Source organism: Ailuropoda melanoleuca, chromosome 6 (genome assembly GCF_002007445.2).
Source record: "Ailuropoda melanoleuca isolate Jingjing chromosome 6, ASM200744v2, whole genome shotgun sequence".
NCBI classification, from domain to species: domain Eukaryota; kingdom Metazoa; phylum Chordata; class Mammalia; order Carnivora; family Ursidae; genus Ailuropoda; species Ailuropoda melanoleuca.
In genome coordinates, this window is record NC_048223.1 from 57,722,243 (window position 1) to 57,737,277 (window position 15,035).

A 15,035-nucleotide genomic window follows, 5' to 3' on the forward strand; every position below is an offset into this window, starting at 1 on the left:
AAGGGACCAAAATGGCTGCAAATACAATACACATGGTTTAATTAACTCTTCATTTCTTCAAAAATCAGGGTAATAGTGAAAACCTGTTAAAATGGAGTGCTCCCACTCTCATTTGAGGCTTTAAACTTGAGCCTTTGAAAAAATAATGAATCAGGTAGCTTCATACCAGTCCTGCTACTTTTTCCTGCTTTTTAAGGCACTTTCTGATATTACCAGAATCTTCTGATAACAAAAACATTAAACAATGAGATGCATTGTGATGCTTTTTAAAGCAGCCTTTCCTCATCATTACCTGTTATAATCTGAAGGAGCAGAGGGACTTCCTTTATATTGTTTTGATTGGTGTTTCGGTGTTTCTAGCTCTCGGATTTGGACCAATATATAGACTTCACCAGTGATGCCATGGAGTGTTTCTTTTTTCCTTTTTAAAGATCTCATTTATTTATTTTAGAGAGAGAGCTCACAAGCAGGGGGAAGCGCAGAGGGAGAGGGAGAAGCAGACTCCCTGCTGAGCAGAGTCCTGACACGGGGCCTGGATCCCAGGACCCTGGCATCATGACCTGAGCCGAAGGCAGATGCTTAACAGCCTAAGCCACCCAAGCGCCCCCTGTGGAGTGTTTCTGTTGATGTGTTTGAGAAAGATACTTTTCTTTCCACCACCATCGTCCACTATGTTTTATTCAGTTCCTGGGTACGTTGTGCGAGCCACCTGGCTTAATGGGTATTTGCTTTTTGGGGATTTATCTCACTCCTTTCTGGTACTATCCCTGACAGAGCTTGGTTTTCCCTTCTCTCCCCGTGTACAAGAGACTCGAACACTTGTAGTTGAAAAACCCTGTCAAGTATATTGGCATAAATCTTTTTTTCTGTCTTTCAAGCTACAAGACATATTTTCCTGCATGATGTTTGGTTTGTTTTAATGAACTTGACCCCACGTTGTATAGGATGCTTGCTTGCTTCTCAGTGGGACCAGGTCCTCAGGGCGTGTATGGAGGACCAGCTGCATAATTTGTAGGGTCTAGTGAAAACTGGACCTGCAGGGCTCCTTGTTCAATATTATTATGAAATTTCAGGCCAGGGACAGAAGAGCTTTGGGCCAAGAGTGGGGACCCTGTGCAGTCCACCCCCCCACGAAGTCCGTCATTCCTACAGAAGTAACTTTTTATGACTAACCCTAAGCATGATCGATGACTTAGCCTCAGTTTGTTCCTTTGCTATTTTTAGCTTGTAAACGGAGTAAGATCGTCCTGTATCTCTCTTGGTGCTTTGAAAAGAGTCCCCTGATTGCTGGCTTGTATTTGTGCTACTGAAAAGTCTACGGTCAAGCTACCCCCGCCCTTGGTTTTGCCCTTCAGCAGTTTCTCTTTACAATGGGTCTAGTTTTGTGTATCTTGCTTCAAACCAATTTTGCTTCCTGAATCTGATTTTCATCCTCTCCTAGAACGTTCTCAGCCCCCATCTTTAAAATATTGCCTCTTGTTCCAGTCTTTCTTTCCAGAGCTCCTGTGTGATGCATGCTAGGGCTTCATGTATCTCCCGTGTCTTTAACTTCTCTTTCCTTTTGAAAGTCTGTTTGTCTTTCTGTGCTGTCCTTCAGGTGGTCTCCTTCCACACCGTCTCCTGGGTCACGTTCTCTCTTTTAGCTGTCTAATCTGATCGTAAAACCCACTCAGTAAGTTTCTGTTTTTAATGATACACATTTCATTTCTAGAAGTTATATTTGGTCTTTTTTCAGATAAGCCTGGTCTTTTTTTTTAAAGTAGAGTGTGATTATTTTGTGCATAATTTTGACCCTCCCTTTTACATTTTAAAATTATCTTAACCATCATTTTTAGCCCCCTCTCATCATTTCACTACCCGACGTTCTTGGGTTTCCCAAGGTTCACGACCCATGCTGCCCGTTGTGTCTGTTGACTCCAGTTCTTCGTGCTCGTGTCCCTTGAAGCATTCTGTAGTTTTTGATCGTGAGCTTCTGTTTCACAGAACACTCGGGATGGGAATCTTGTGTGGCTGAGGTTGGGGATCAATTGCCACAGAGAAACTTCCCATTTGCTGCAGTGAGTACCGCTGCGAAATGACTAGAACGGGACTCTCTTCATGTTATTTTATAGGCTGGGGGTTCCCAGACTGTACAGGTGTGTCAGTTTAAACCCCAAGGCTGTGTGAAGTGTGACCTGAGGTTATGAAACTCAAGGTGACTTTTTTCCTTGCCAGAGCTCCCACAGCAGCCAAAATGTCAGCACCCGCTCCGGTGCTCAGCTGGCTTTGGCCTCAGGGATTTCCTTTACTGATCTCAGCTGTGCTTTTAAAACCATGTTTGTTATTTTTGTACGGCATATCTAGGTATTTTGTGGCCGGAGGTTTTTCAGATTCTCCTCCATGATAATGCCACAAATGATAGTTTCTGTCATTCTGAATTTCTGAGCCCAGAAAAAGCTTTCTCACTATGATTACATATTTTGAGATCGCCCTAGTCGTTAGAGATGGTTGGTGGTGAGGGTTGCACAACACGGTGAATGTACTTAATGTCACCAGAAAATGGTTAAGCGGGCCAGGAACCCTGGCCAAACTCCTAGCAATTCTGCTGCACTAACCAGAAGATTCCCCCTTATTTTTGTACACAGCTTCTCATTTAGATGAGGTTTTGGTTTTGTTCTGCAGAGAAAACAGCTAATGTACTCTTTGCTAAAAATGACTGGAGTGCACAAATGCTTGGATTTATTTAGTACCAAAATGTGAGATGTTTTAAAAAAAAAAACTCTTAGGAATTTGAGGACACCGGGAGGGTTGCTCAGCATTGAAAAGTGAACCGAGGAAAAAGGCATTTCAGTTCCCCTGTGCCACGCATGCTCTCTGGCTTTGAATAACGCCAGTGTCTCTTTCTGCTGTTCTTTTCTTTTGCTGCTGTTTCCCGCGCCTCAGAGATCCGCTTTACCAGAAAATGAGAAAGTCTTTGCCCAGGGAAGCACCCGAGCCGTGAAGTCAGATTACTGTAAAGGTCTCATGGCTGAGTCAGCGGGAGGGCAGCTGGTGATCACTTCCTGTCTCACCCAGAGGAAGGAGCTGCCCCGGAAAGGGACGTTGACGCCCCACCAACTTTAGGTGGTTCCTTTACCTCTCCAGGGACCAGGAAGGCTCCCTGCATGGAAGGTTCTGCTCCCTGGTTGGGGACAATCTAGCCCCGTGGACCGGGAAGGAAAGTCATTCGTGTATTCATTCATTCATCAGTCCTCCCTCTTCTTAGAGTGGAATGAGGACGGCTTTGTGGGAAATGCAGGCAGGAAGCTTGCAGTATGCCTACAGATCTGTACTTAATGGTGGTGGGGTTTTTGGAGTGAAAATCTTAATTACTCTGAATGCAAAACACTCAATAATGTCCATTGGTTTTGTTGTTGTTACTCTTCTATGGACATGCTTTTAGGAAAAACACGGTGCAGGGGCATGGCCTTCGCTGATGAGGGAATGCTGGGTCCATGTGTTCATTCTTTTTTTTTTTTTTCCTTTCAAATAACATTTATCCAGCATTATGTATTAGGGCTTTGTACGGGTGCTGTGGGGCTCAAATGGTAAATGATAAATAGTCCCTGTCCTTAAGAATCTCCATCTAAAGCCTTGTGGAAAGGCCAGCACATATACAGAAGGAAAATGCTGAACAGAATGCAGTTAATCTTCCAATGAGCTAATTAAAGAATCAGAATGAGTAGTCCCATAACTTTTTTGTATTGTGATAAAACCTACATAACATAAATTTACCTTTAACCGTTTTTTAACGGCATTAAGTCCATTCGCACTGCTATGCCACAATCACCCTCATCCACCTCCAGGATCTTTCATCTTCCCAAACTGAAACTCCGTCCTTATTCAACACTAACTCCCCCTCCCCCTGCCCTCAGCCCCTGGCAGCCACCACGCTACTGTCCATCTCTGTGAATTCGACTCCTCTAGGGACCTCATATAAGTGGAATCCTACAGCATTTGTCGTTCTGTGTCTGGCTTCTCCATTACTTGTTTCATCAAAGGAAATACAACTTACTGAAAAGAAAATGTCCGCCCTGTCCCTGACTGACTCACCACTTGGCTTGGCCCGGAGTAAGACGGTCAACTTTCCTTAATGGGCTCAGCTCTATGACAACACGGCCATTTTCGTATCTTTTCTTGAAGACTCCATCACAGTGTTGTGATATTAGTTAATTGAAGTCGATGGACATGATTATAGCCTTAAGAGGCTCCCACTCCCTGAAAACACGTCCCAGCCTCCCTCATCAGGGGCTGGTGGAGTGAGGTTAGCAGCTTGCAGGTGGACAGTGCGTTGGCCCCGTGGCAAACCCCACTGGCTTCCACAGGCTGTGTGTCTCACAGTACATCACGTGTGAGCACGTAGAGAGCCCTGCTAGTCCCTCAGCCCAGAGGCCTGCCAGAAACCCAGGCCCCGAGGACTCCCCTTCCAGACGTGTGCTCTGAGCCAGGCTGTCTAAAATCTTTCCTCTGGAACCAATCAGACACTCACCAAAGGGGCAATATCTCACCGACTGCTTTTGAGTCCCATGTTATATTTGAGATCTGCCCTGTGTTAGGAGCTGAAACATTTTGGCCCATCTTGCTGGAGTTAGGGAAAGGCCTGAAGTCATGAGGAGGGCTGATTCAAGTTTCCTGCTGTGTTTCTGGGGCACTTGGATACACAGATGAAATGTACCTTACAGCACGTGTGGTCTGCTGTGTAGACGTCAATATGAACAGGGGGCTTAGCTTCTTGGGGTTCACGTCTTTATTCCATCAGAATATAAGCTCCACGAGGGCTGATCTCATCACTCTTGGATCCTCAGTGCCTTCAGGAGAACCTGGAACAAAGTGTGAACATCTCCTACGAACTGGAGGAAACATCTGTTGTCAGGATATTGAGTGTATCAACATACAGACAATTACGGTGCTAGAAACCAGAAAATGACACCACCGATAAATGCAGTCATGCTAGCTACTTAATCAAGAACTATTCCCAACTATTCTAGTTCTTTAAGAAACTAGAATGGGAAAAAAATATGGTTTTTCTTCTTTAAGAAAATTAATTAGTTGTTTTCTCCTGAAAGAACATCACTGATTACCTTTCTTCTTAACAAATGTCATAGAATCTTCTGGATGCATCACTGAAACACTTAGCATTGAAAGAGGAAATTAACTACTTGAGTTTTCAGGATATCTGTGTCTACTGGTTCTTAGTATGGTTAAATGCTAATATCACCCCTGAGAATGTGATGCAACATTTGTGAAGAAATTGCTGTAACAGGGCCTCTGTGTAACGTTTTCTTGCGTAGGATTTTATAAAAAACAAAACAAAACAAAAACCCCAACAAGCTGAGGTCTTGGAAAATATTAGAAAAGAGCCTCTCTATAGGCTTACCACAGAAGCACGTTGTTTTCATTCCCCAACGGACTCTGATTGGTTTTGACTGGGCAGTTCCTCCTTTGTCTCCCGGGCTTGGGCCTCACTTCTGTTTTTTGACCATCAGCCAGCCATGCTGTCTTCATGGAAGTCCTGCAGTGGGAGGTGACGTGGTTCTCACTGACTCCTCTGGGGCCTCGCACAGATGTGAAGTCCATCGCCAGCACAACCGCTCTCTCCGAGAGGATGCTGGGAGACTGTGAGGTCCGCTAGAGCAGGGGCTAATGAACAGAGCAAGGGTGGAAACTTCCTCTCAGGGTGCCCCCGAATGTCATCAAGGAACCCTCGCCTTTTTTTCTCCTTGCTTCTTTCCCCCTATTTGTGTGGTTATCAGTACCTATCCCTTTTTCACTTGCAGGACCACGTCTGGACGGAGAAGCTAAAGACGACACCTATCATCAAAGCGACATTCCATGTTCCTCAAAGATGATGGCTTTTCAGTTCCCCACAGCTCATGAAGAGGGCCCTTCACTGGACAACAGATCTTTCTGGGCCACCTGTCATGCCAGGGATGAGACATCTTCTAAAATAGAGATTTTTGGAGCTCTGATCCCAACCCCCACCTTCCCAGTCCCTTTTGGAGTAGATAGTTTCGGGACCTCATCGAGCCTCTCCATCTGGGACTAGACAAGGGCTAGGGGCACGAGTCAGTGTGGAGGGGGTCGGCATCCATCCTCATCCTCAAATCATGTTTGGTGCAGAGAAAGGCAGCTGAGCGGGGTTGCGTGGCTGGGGTGCTATACACATTTACACTCTGGTTTCTCCACTCGGCTTGGGTCCCAGGGCCCCCCTTTGGGCGGGTGGCTGGCTGAGGCCTCCGAGGAGCTGAGTGGGTACATAGTGTGGTTTGGGCGCATTTCAGCATGGCGGCGAGGGAGGGTGTGTGGAAGGCGAGTGGCCCTGGTGTCCTGGCCCTCCCCTCTATCCTTTGAAATCTACCGGCATTCTGGTACTTCCTTTTGCTTGTTGCATTACTTAGGGTAACGGGAGCGGCAATAACAAAGAGACCCTCCAGTTTCAGAGCCTTCACACTGATGCTTACGTCCTGTTCAGGTCCGTGGGTGACCATCCTCAGGTGGTGATGCAGGAACCCAGGCTCCTTCCAGCTGTGGCTATGCCGTCCCCTAGGGCCTTGGCGATCTCTGCACAGAAGCTGAGAGAAAGTGCAGCTTACGTTAGCCCGAAGTGACACCCACATTTCATTGACTGGACAGCGGAGAAATATAATCCCAGTGAGAACTTCGTGCTGTGGCCGGGAGGGCGTGTGTGTTGATGGGCAGTTAGTTTCTCATTCACAGTCATGGGGTAAACTTCCAAAGCTTGGATTTCCTCATCTGTAAACAAAAATTGAACCCACGACCAAGAGACACCGTGAGGATGAGAGCTAACGTGTGTGATATGGCTAAGCTAGACCCCGACTCGGACAGGGGTCTCCACCTGGGGCTGCGAGTACAGCCAGCAGGGGAGGGGCTGTCTCCTCAGCTGGAGCCAGGGGGGTCCAGGCTCATGCGCACCCCAGCTACTGCAAGGGCTCCCTGTCCATCCTGCGCTTCTGCACAAAGAGGTTTCATACGTAGGACGGTCATGCACTATGCACTCTGGATCATGATTATTAGGTAAATGTGAGCCTATGTCATAATGATGACTAGGTAATGTGTATATTATGTATTGTGATTATTCTGTAAATGCAAGTGAACGGCTCACTCTAACATATGTCCCATGGACTGCTATTCCCAGGGCATTGACGTAGCTTTGGAATATTTTCCCATCGTTTGCTATCTTTCAAAAGGCTTTTGTCATCAAAGCTGTATAGATCACTGCAAAAATTGCCAACACACAGACAGCTAGAGAGTGGAGCTGAAAAGTTTCCTTCCCACACTTGGTGCCCCCTCTCCTACCACTGTTGGATAAGCAACCATCGTTAACACTTTCAGTAAATCCTTCCAGAAATACTCTGTGTTTATATGCAAGCATATTGAAATCCTCTTTTTTTACACAAAAGCAAATCATGCTAAAATGTTATTCTGCAACTCCTTCTTCTTTTTCTGTTTCCATGTCTGCTCTAACTCGCTGCTTTTAACAGCCACACGGTATTCCATCGTGGCACAAGCCACAGTTTATTTAGCCAGGGATGAGAGCTTTATTGGTAAGTAAAAAGGCTTCAAACTCTTCTTTCCTCCATGTGAGTTGATGGCCAGCTCCCCAAGATGACCTCCCCAGCAAAGTGCAGGTGCCTCGGAAATCACAATCCCATATGAGTGCCTCCAGGGTCCACGTGTCTCCTACCAGAGCATCCCTCAACAGCCCAGGACATGAAAAAGTGTGATTCAAAAGCTCCTGCTTGTTCTCTCAGGGATGAGGTCATGGGGAGTTGGAAGAAGCTGTCAGAAGTCTGCAGGACCTCCTTCCCTGTGCCCATAGCCTCAGGCTGGCTCAGAAGAGCAAAGCAGTCTTTGTTGTCCCCTCCAGGGCAATGGGCACACTTGGTTCAACCGTCAGAGATTATGCCCAGAAATGGTAGATCAGAAAAGGAATTCTCTTCTGTCACTCTGTTCATTTGGATTAAGACTTCTTCATGTCGTATGGCCCCCTGGGCATTTAGAGAGCTTGGTGGTGCTGCATTTAGTGAGGCTGTGAAAATGACTGTGCCCCACGTCACTCGTCCGCACTGTGGGAACCCATCTGGCTTCGGCCCTAGCAGAGCGTTTTCCTTCCTGTGCCACCCTCTGATTTCTGTTTTCCCATCTTTGCAGACCACCTATACCAATGTATTTAGCATTTATATATTGGAACAATTGCCCTTCTCACCTGTCTTAATGCCCAAGCAACATCTCGGAATCAGGGGTTGGGTGTGTTCAGTTCTATTTTTTTTGAATAAATGCATCACGATGAATCAACTCTTTAAAAAATCGATCATCTGTGTATCTCCCAATTGCACCCAAGTGACTCCCATGTCTCTTCAAGGGAGATGTATCCCTTTGAACAATTTAAGAGGAGACCCTTCCGAGATCTTTGAAACATGTAGGATTTACGCAGCAGGAAGACAACGTCCGTTTATTCTCCTGCATCAGCACAGAATGATATTTTTGGCCACAGTGATCCTCATGGAATGTGTTTTGCTTTTTCTGGAAAGCAGATAAATGCCTCCCTTCCCAATTACCACTGAGGATAAGTAGTAAAGAGTGAGGGAGTGTCCAGGGACTCTGGCTCTGGCAGATGTAGACATCTCTTTATTGCCTCGCATGCACTGGGCCAGGCTCACATTAGTGCTATTTTTAGACTTTCGGATTGACTTGGTGAATCTGGCCTCCTTTTCAACAGATCATATTAATGAACTGCAGATGGGTCCATAATTGATTTCTCTCAATCGCGATTTATTTCGCATGCAGGCAAATGTCCTCAATGTCTCCTTGGGGAATAGTCACCTAGTTTTTAAAACCCCCGCTCTGTCTGGGAACAGGTTTTCCCTTTGGCTTGGACATCAGAGGAGAGACTATTCTAGATGAATTCAGTGAAGCGCTTGGATGCACGCTCAGCATCCCTGGCGGTTGTGTTGGGCGTTTGGAATCCGGGCGGTTTGCATTCAGTTACACGGACCTATCAGCCTGGCCGATGGGGCAAGGGCTGCATTACTGGATGACATTTAGGAACATTTCTCCCACCTATTAACGTACTCACGAGCTCCATTATTCTAGCAGTCTGCTCAAGTGATTCCTCTCCTCCCCTGGCCACACCTGGAAGTATTGCCTTACGTCTGGGTCTCCGAAGGCACCTTTATTTTATGTTCAACAGACTTTTCCTTAAGAGGCTTTCATTTCCCCCTTTGGCTCCATGTGAGATGCGGGACCAGTTTACTCAGGGTGACCAGGCGCTGGCAGGGGGTCAGGGGGTTAGCGTTGTGTTCTCATATAAAATAATGGGAGCGTGAGTTTGCATGCAACAGTGCAAGGAGCTGTCCGTCCACACTGTGGGGAGCCACAGATGATGATGACAAAAGTCGCTGCCGGGTCAGGCTGGGCGTTTACTCACCTGACTGACACAGAGAACCAAAGGGAGTGATGGAAAGAGAAGACAAGACTTCACCCATGTTCACACTCCAAACAAACATCTGTCTGTTTTCTGGTGAGTTACTCACTCAGGTTGGATGGATCTAAATCTCGCCAATCAGACAGCTGGATTTATGCCCCTGATATCCAGCTTGGTGCTTTATCCAGGATGCCCACTTTTTGTCTGGAGTAAGGGTCTCACTGTCACCCAGGAGGCACATAGTCACATCCATTCCCCATCGGATGCTTGGTACCAGGAGACAATTTATGTGTTTATCTGGATAAACGTGTAATTTGAAAGCTGAAGCTTCTGTATAAAACATCGTAACTTCATTTTCAGGTCCGACAACTTTTACTGTATTATTATCTGCCCTTTGGGTTATTTGGGCTTCTATTCATCATGGAAATAAGAGAGTTGCCTTTTTTATATTAAAGTATAACTGACATACGACGTCATTTTAGTTTCAGGTGTAGAGCATAGTGATTTGATATTTGTATGTGTTGCGAAATGATCACCACAGTAAGGCTAGTCAACATCTGTCACCACACATAATTACAGAATTTTTTTCTTGTGATGAGAACTTTTAAGATTTACTCTCTTAATAGCTTCCAAATATGCAATACAGCATTATTAACTGTCGTCACCATGCTGTGCATGAGATCCCAAGGACTTATAATAATTTTAACTTTTGGTATTGAGAATTCATGTTGTCCAAATATGTTCTGGGATAGCCTTCAAAAGGCCCAAAGCTCAGCAGCTGCACAGTTGACTCGATCTCTTAGAACATCTCCGAGCTGACGGGTCAGACAAAGCACGCCAGTAACGAGCCTCGCTGGCTTTGAGATGGAAAGATGAGGGGAGGCTGCTGTCTGAGGATGTGCTGCTCTGCGGACAGTTCCGTCTGCTCTCCTCATGCAGATGAGGGGAGTCGAGGGCTCCACTATTCTCCCCATTTCTTTCTTGGGGCTTCCAAGCCCGCTTAGGATGGCCTTGATTATGACAGAGTCTGTTACCTAAGGAGATGCGGGGTCCCTAGCAAGAAGTGAACAGTTATTTTCATTCATCCTGAATTAAACTATCAGGGTGCCCAGCAGTTAAGTATGACGTGACTTTTGGACAGGTAGCCATCAGAAAACCCTGTTTGCTTACCTTAATTCCCTCCAGGCACCGACATCTCTGAAATCCTGCAACAAGACTCTGGGAAGTCACTGGACTCCTCTCATCATCTCTAAACTACGACATTTAATGGGCTAATATTTCCTGGTTTGGTAGAGTTAGGAGATTCCTAATCTCTGATGATTAAGGAGTTTACTATTTTTCTAGCACATGATTCTGAGGGTTTACTGGCTTGAGAATTATAGCTGACTTCAGTAGATCCCAATTAGGAGGAAGAGGGGCTAATAGTGGATAGGAGTTTAATCACGGATTTATAAATAATGATAGGCTCGATGGCTATCATTTATCCTTCAAAGATTTTTTTAAAGATTTTATTTATTTACTTGAGAGAGAGAGAAAGAGAGAGAGCACGAGCAGGGAGAGGGGCAGAGGGAGAAGCAGACCCCCCGTGGAGCAGGGGAGCCTGACATGGGGCTTGATCCCAGGACCCCGAGATCATGATCATGACATGAGCCAAAGGCAGATGCTTAACGGGCTGAGTCACCCAGGCAGCTCTTTCCTTCAAAGATTGTTTAAAGCCCACAGTTGGCTATCATGTATTTGAAACAAATTGCACATCCCTCTTTCTAAAAAGGCCTGTCTTCGGGACCCATGCTTCCTTCAATTTGCTATTGGAATTAAGTCCCTTAACTGAGGAGAAGACTCCGTGGGGCTTCTCCTGCACATTACATTTTGATCGAGGAGTGCCTCCTTCTGACCCAGGGTCCCCCACCCCCAGAGGAAACTTGCTGTTCTGGCAGGTCATTCATCCTTGCCATTTGGGGGATAAAGATGCTGAAGAAGGAAGGAGCAAAGTGCCCAGTGCCTCGGGGTTTGTGGATTCTTCCCTTTGAGGACTGGAGGGGGCTTTGAAGATTAGGGTCAGCATTCAGAGTGACCTCACCCAGTCTGTGGAATTAGGACGAAGGAGTATAGGATTCTGAATTAATTGGACCAAGGTTAAAAATCCTATCTTGGCCTCTTATGAGCTGCTTGACTCTGGGCAAATTCCTTATATTCGCTGACCCTCAGGTTCTTTGTCTGAAAAATGGGACGTAACCATGCCTGTCTCACGGAGTTGCTGTTAGCTAAAATGAAATAAAGAAGCACTTTGCACAGTCTGGAGTATTACCAGAGTCCTGGAATATTCCCAGCAAATGTTGGTTCGTTTCCCCTTCACATGCAAAGAGAAAGCGACTTGCCACAAAAGCCAAGACCCCTCGAGCAAGCCGACAGGGCGAGCTTTGTTTGGGTTGAGGCTGCCAGTACTGCAACAGCACCCTGACTCTGAAAATGATGATTCAGACCCAAAGCTGCCGCCGCAGATTCGGCTGCTGTCTAGCCGAACACCCTGTGTGCAGCCAACACCCTGATTATGTGGGTGTTAGGAGCCTGACCGGTGATTTCGCTTTCTTGTCGTTGGGAGATGGACCAGACCGTCCCCAACATGCCCACAGGGAGCTGTCCAAACAAACTTGAGAGAGTGGGCTGTGAGCCATGGGTGGTCTCTCTGTGCTTCTCCTGTGCCAACAGCGGTAACAATCGATCAGTCAATCAACAACCAATCAGGAAAATCATGGATGCTTTCTACACACCAGACACCATGGTCAGTGACCCAACAGCAGGACCTCTGCAGGAATACCGTGACTCACACTTTCCCAGGGTGGCCCTGGGAGTTCTGTGCTGTTTTCCTCCCTGCCTCGCAGATGAGGAAGCAGTCCTAGAGATAGCACTTAAAGCATATATATATTTTTTAAAGATTTTATTTATTTATTTGACAGAGATAGAGACAGCCAGCGAGAGAGGGAACACAAGCAGGGGGAGTGGGAGAGGAAGAAGCAGGCTCATAGCGGAGGAGCCTGATGTGGGGCTCAATCCCATAACGCCGGGATCACGCCCTGAGCCGAAGGCAGACGCTTAACCGCTGTGCCACCCAGGCGCCCCTAAAAGCATATATTTTTTGAGTCTAAAGTATTGGAAATAAGGACAATAACAGAATGAAAGAAGAAATCCCAATCGCTCTTCAACCTGGTACTTGGTAAAGCTTCTACACACCAGCCTTTTGGATGGGTCACAAGGATGGAAGTCAGGGTGCTGAGGGTACCTTTTGGTGTCGCAGAAGCGAGGGCTGCGAGAGACTGGTCCGTAGCCTGTACGCAGAGCCGGCGCTCACTCCCATTTTCCTGCATTTCTCTATGTCTCTAATTAGCCAGAGAGTGTTTGGAAGTCTAGATCTCTGTTGGATTTGCCAGTTCCCCTTGCGCCTTGGAGGAGACGTTCATTTCAAGTGACTGGAGCCGAGGGTACAAAATGTATATTTGCTTGTAAGCATACCTAAATTTGTTTTTTAAAATATTTTATTTATTTGAGAGAGAGAGAGAGAGAAGCATGAGCGGGGGGTGGTAGGGAAGGGGGGCAGAGGGAGAAGCAGACTCCCCACTGAGCAGGGAGCCCGAGGAGGGGCTCACTCCCAGGACCCCGAGATTATGACCTGATCCAAAAGTAGCCGCTTAACTGACTGAGCCCCCCAGGCGCCCCTGCATGCCTGAGTTCTGTATGCACTTTTGTCATTTTGTATTTTCTTAATCGAGAAATATTAAACATACAACCATTATCATGTGAGAGTCTGGCACATTTTGGGGGAGTCCCCATATTTAGAGTATGGGAACTGCTGATACAGAGAGCCAAGGCCAATATGGTAACCAACCATTGAAACCCCAGGCCCAGCAGGGCAGACGCCTGCATCCTGTGTGTGGGGGGCACGGCGGAGGACAGTAGGAATAACGAGGGGCTTCTATGTAATGAGGCCTGGAAACAGCCCACTCGTTTACAGGATCCGTGGCCTGGCATCTTGTTTATGAAATACCCGCTTAATTTGTTGATTTTTAAAATGAGCTTTTATCAGGGTTCTGGGTAGCTCAGTCGGTTAAGTGTCTGCCTTCAGCTCGGGTCATGATCCCTGGGTCTTGGGATTGAGCCCTGTGTCCAGCTCCCTGCTCAACGGGGAGTCTGCTTCTCCCTCTCCCTCTGCCCCTCCCCCTACTCGTGCTCTCTCTCTCTGTCTCTCAAATAAATAGATAAAATCTTTAAAAATAAAATAAAATAAAATGTGCTTTTATCTAAACTCACTTTCACGCCGCGTAGGCCCAGTGTATTTGGACAGCTAGCCCTATAGAAATGGAGGTGCTGACTTATTTTGTGCCTCTGACCTTTCAGAGGGAAAAAAGTGATATTATCTAATGCGATGGTGGGAAGCAGCCCCCCACGTCCTTTCTCAGGGTGAGGAGAGAGGCCACCAAGTTGAGTGTCTGGGCACCACTGTGTGCCTCCCAGTGGGGTGGGGCCCCTGAGGCACCCTCTCACCTGTCACCTGGGACCCTTCCCTTCTGTCATACAGTTTCGGATTCTGGGCCTAGATTTGAGGCTTTGGACGTGCAGGCTGTGTCTGGCTTGCCTTCTTTCCTGGGTCCATCACAGGACATGTTAAAAAATATTTGTTGAATGAATAAATCAGTGAGTGGAGGAGTATATGAACACTTAAGTATGACTTTGACTTTACAAGTTAGAGATTGAAAAAGTTTTAAGGAGATTTTAAAGTCCAGATCACTATTTATTAAATATGCATATTCAGTTTTTTTCCTTTTTATTGCCTGCATGGATTTATAGACGGTCAGAGCGCTAAATGAAAAATCCTATTCCCCACCCCCACACACACCCCTTGATTATAGAAACAACGTATGCTCATTGTAAAAAAATAAATTAAGAAGGTAAGGAAAAGGCTGACTGTCCTTTATAACCACACCTCCATGTGTCTCAGAGAGCACATCTTTCCAGACTGTCCTGGGTGTGTTCTGCATGGTTTCCACAGAGCCCCCAGACCCTCTCTCTGCCCTACTCTGTGCCCAGGAAGCTGACCCATCATGGCAGACACCAGGCTCCTTTGCACACCCTATGCCAGCTTCTAGTTATGTTTAGCCAATGGGAGGCACTGGCCAGAAGGAAGCCTGTGGAAGGAAGTTAAGTCAGTACACTGCTCCCTCCCCATGACTGTCCAGTGGGCAACTGTCCTTCCTGACTTCAGTGTTTACCTCCAGCCCCTCCTGCGTGGCTTCAGTCCTAACCAGGCTGGGACACACGATCCCCTCCTTATCCTTCCTGCTCACGGGGTCATGATGGCATCTCACCATTGCTGGTCTCGTTGTCACCATCTTGCTTGTTCCCTTAGCTGTCCACAGCTCTTGAATCGGTCCCTTCACTAAAGCTCCTTTATAGGAACCACAGAGGACGGAGTCTGATTCTGGCCTGATTGAAACCATACGCACCGTATTTACATACGTGGCCTTGTACTGCACGTTCTCTCTGGGTCCCTGCTTTTAAAGTTAACAATACTCTGTGA

The 15,035-nt window shown here is 46.7% G+C and overlaps 1 protein-coding gene across 1 annotated transcript in view; it reads left to right on the forward strand.

The window, feature by feature from the left end:
- Nucleotides 1-10,019, forward strand: part of LOC105240843 — a 196,594-nt gene extending 186,575 nt beyond the window's left edge. The window contains exon 6 of the mRNA XM_034662502.1: nt 5,796-10,019. Within this exon, the coding sequence (XP_034518393.1) occupies nt 5,796-6,064 (269 nt within the window). The 3' untranslated portion in view covers nt 6,065-10,019. The remainder of the gene's footprint in view (nt 1-5,795) is intronic.
- The last annotated feature ends 5,016 nt before the right edge of the window (nt 10,020-15,035 follow it).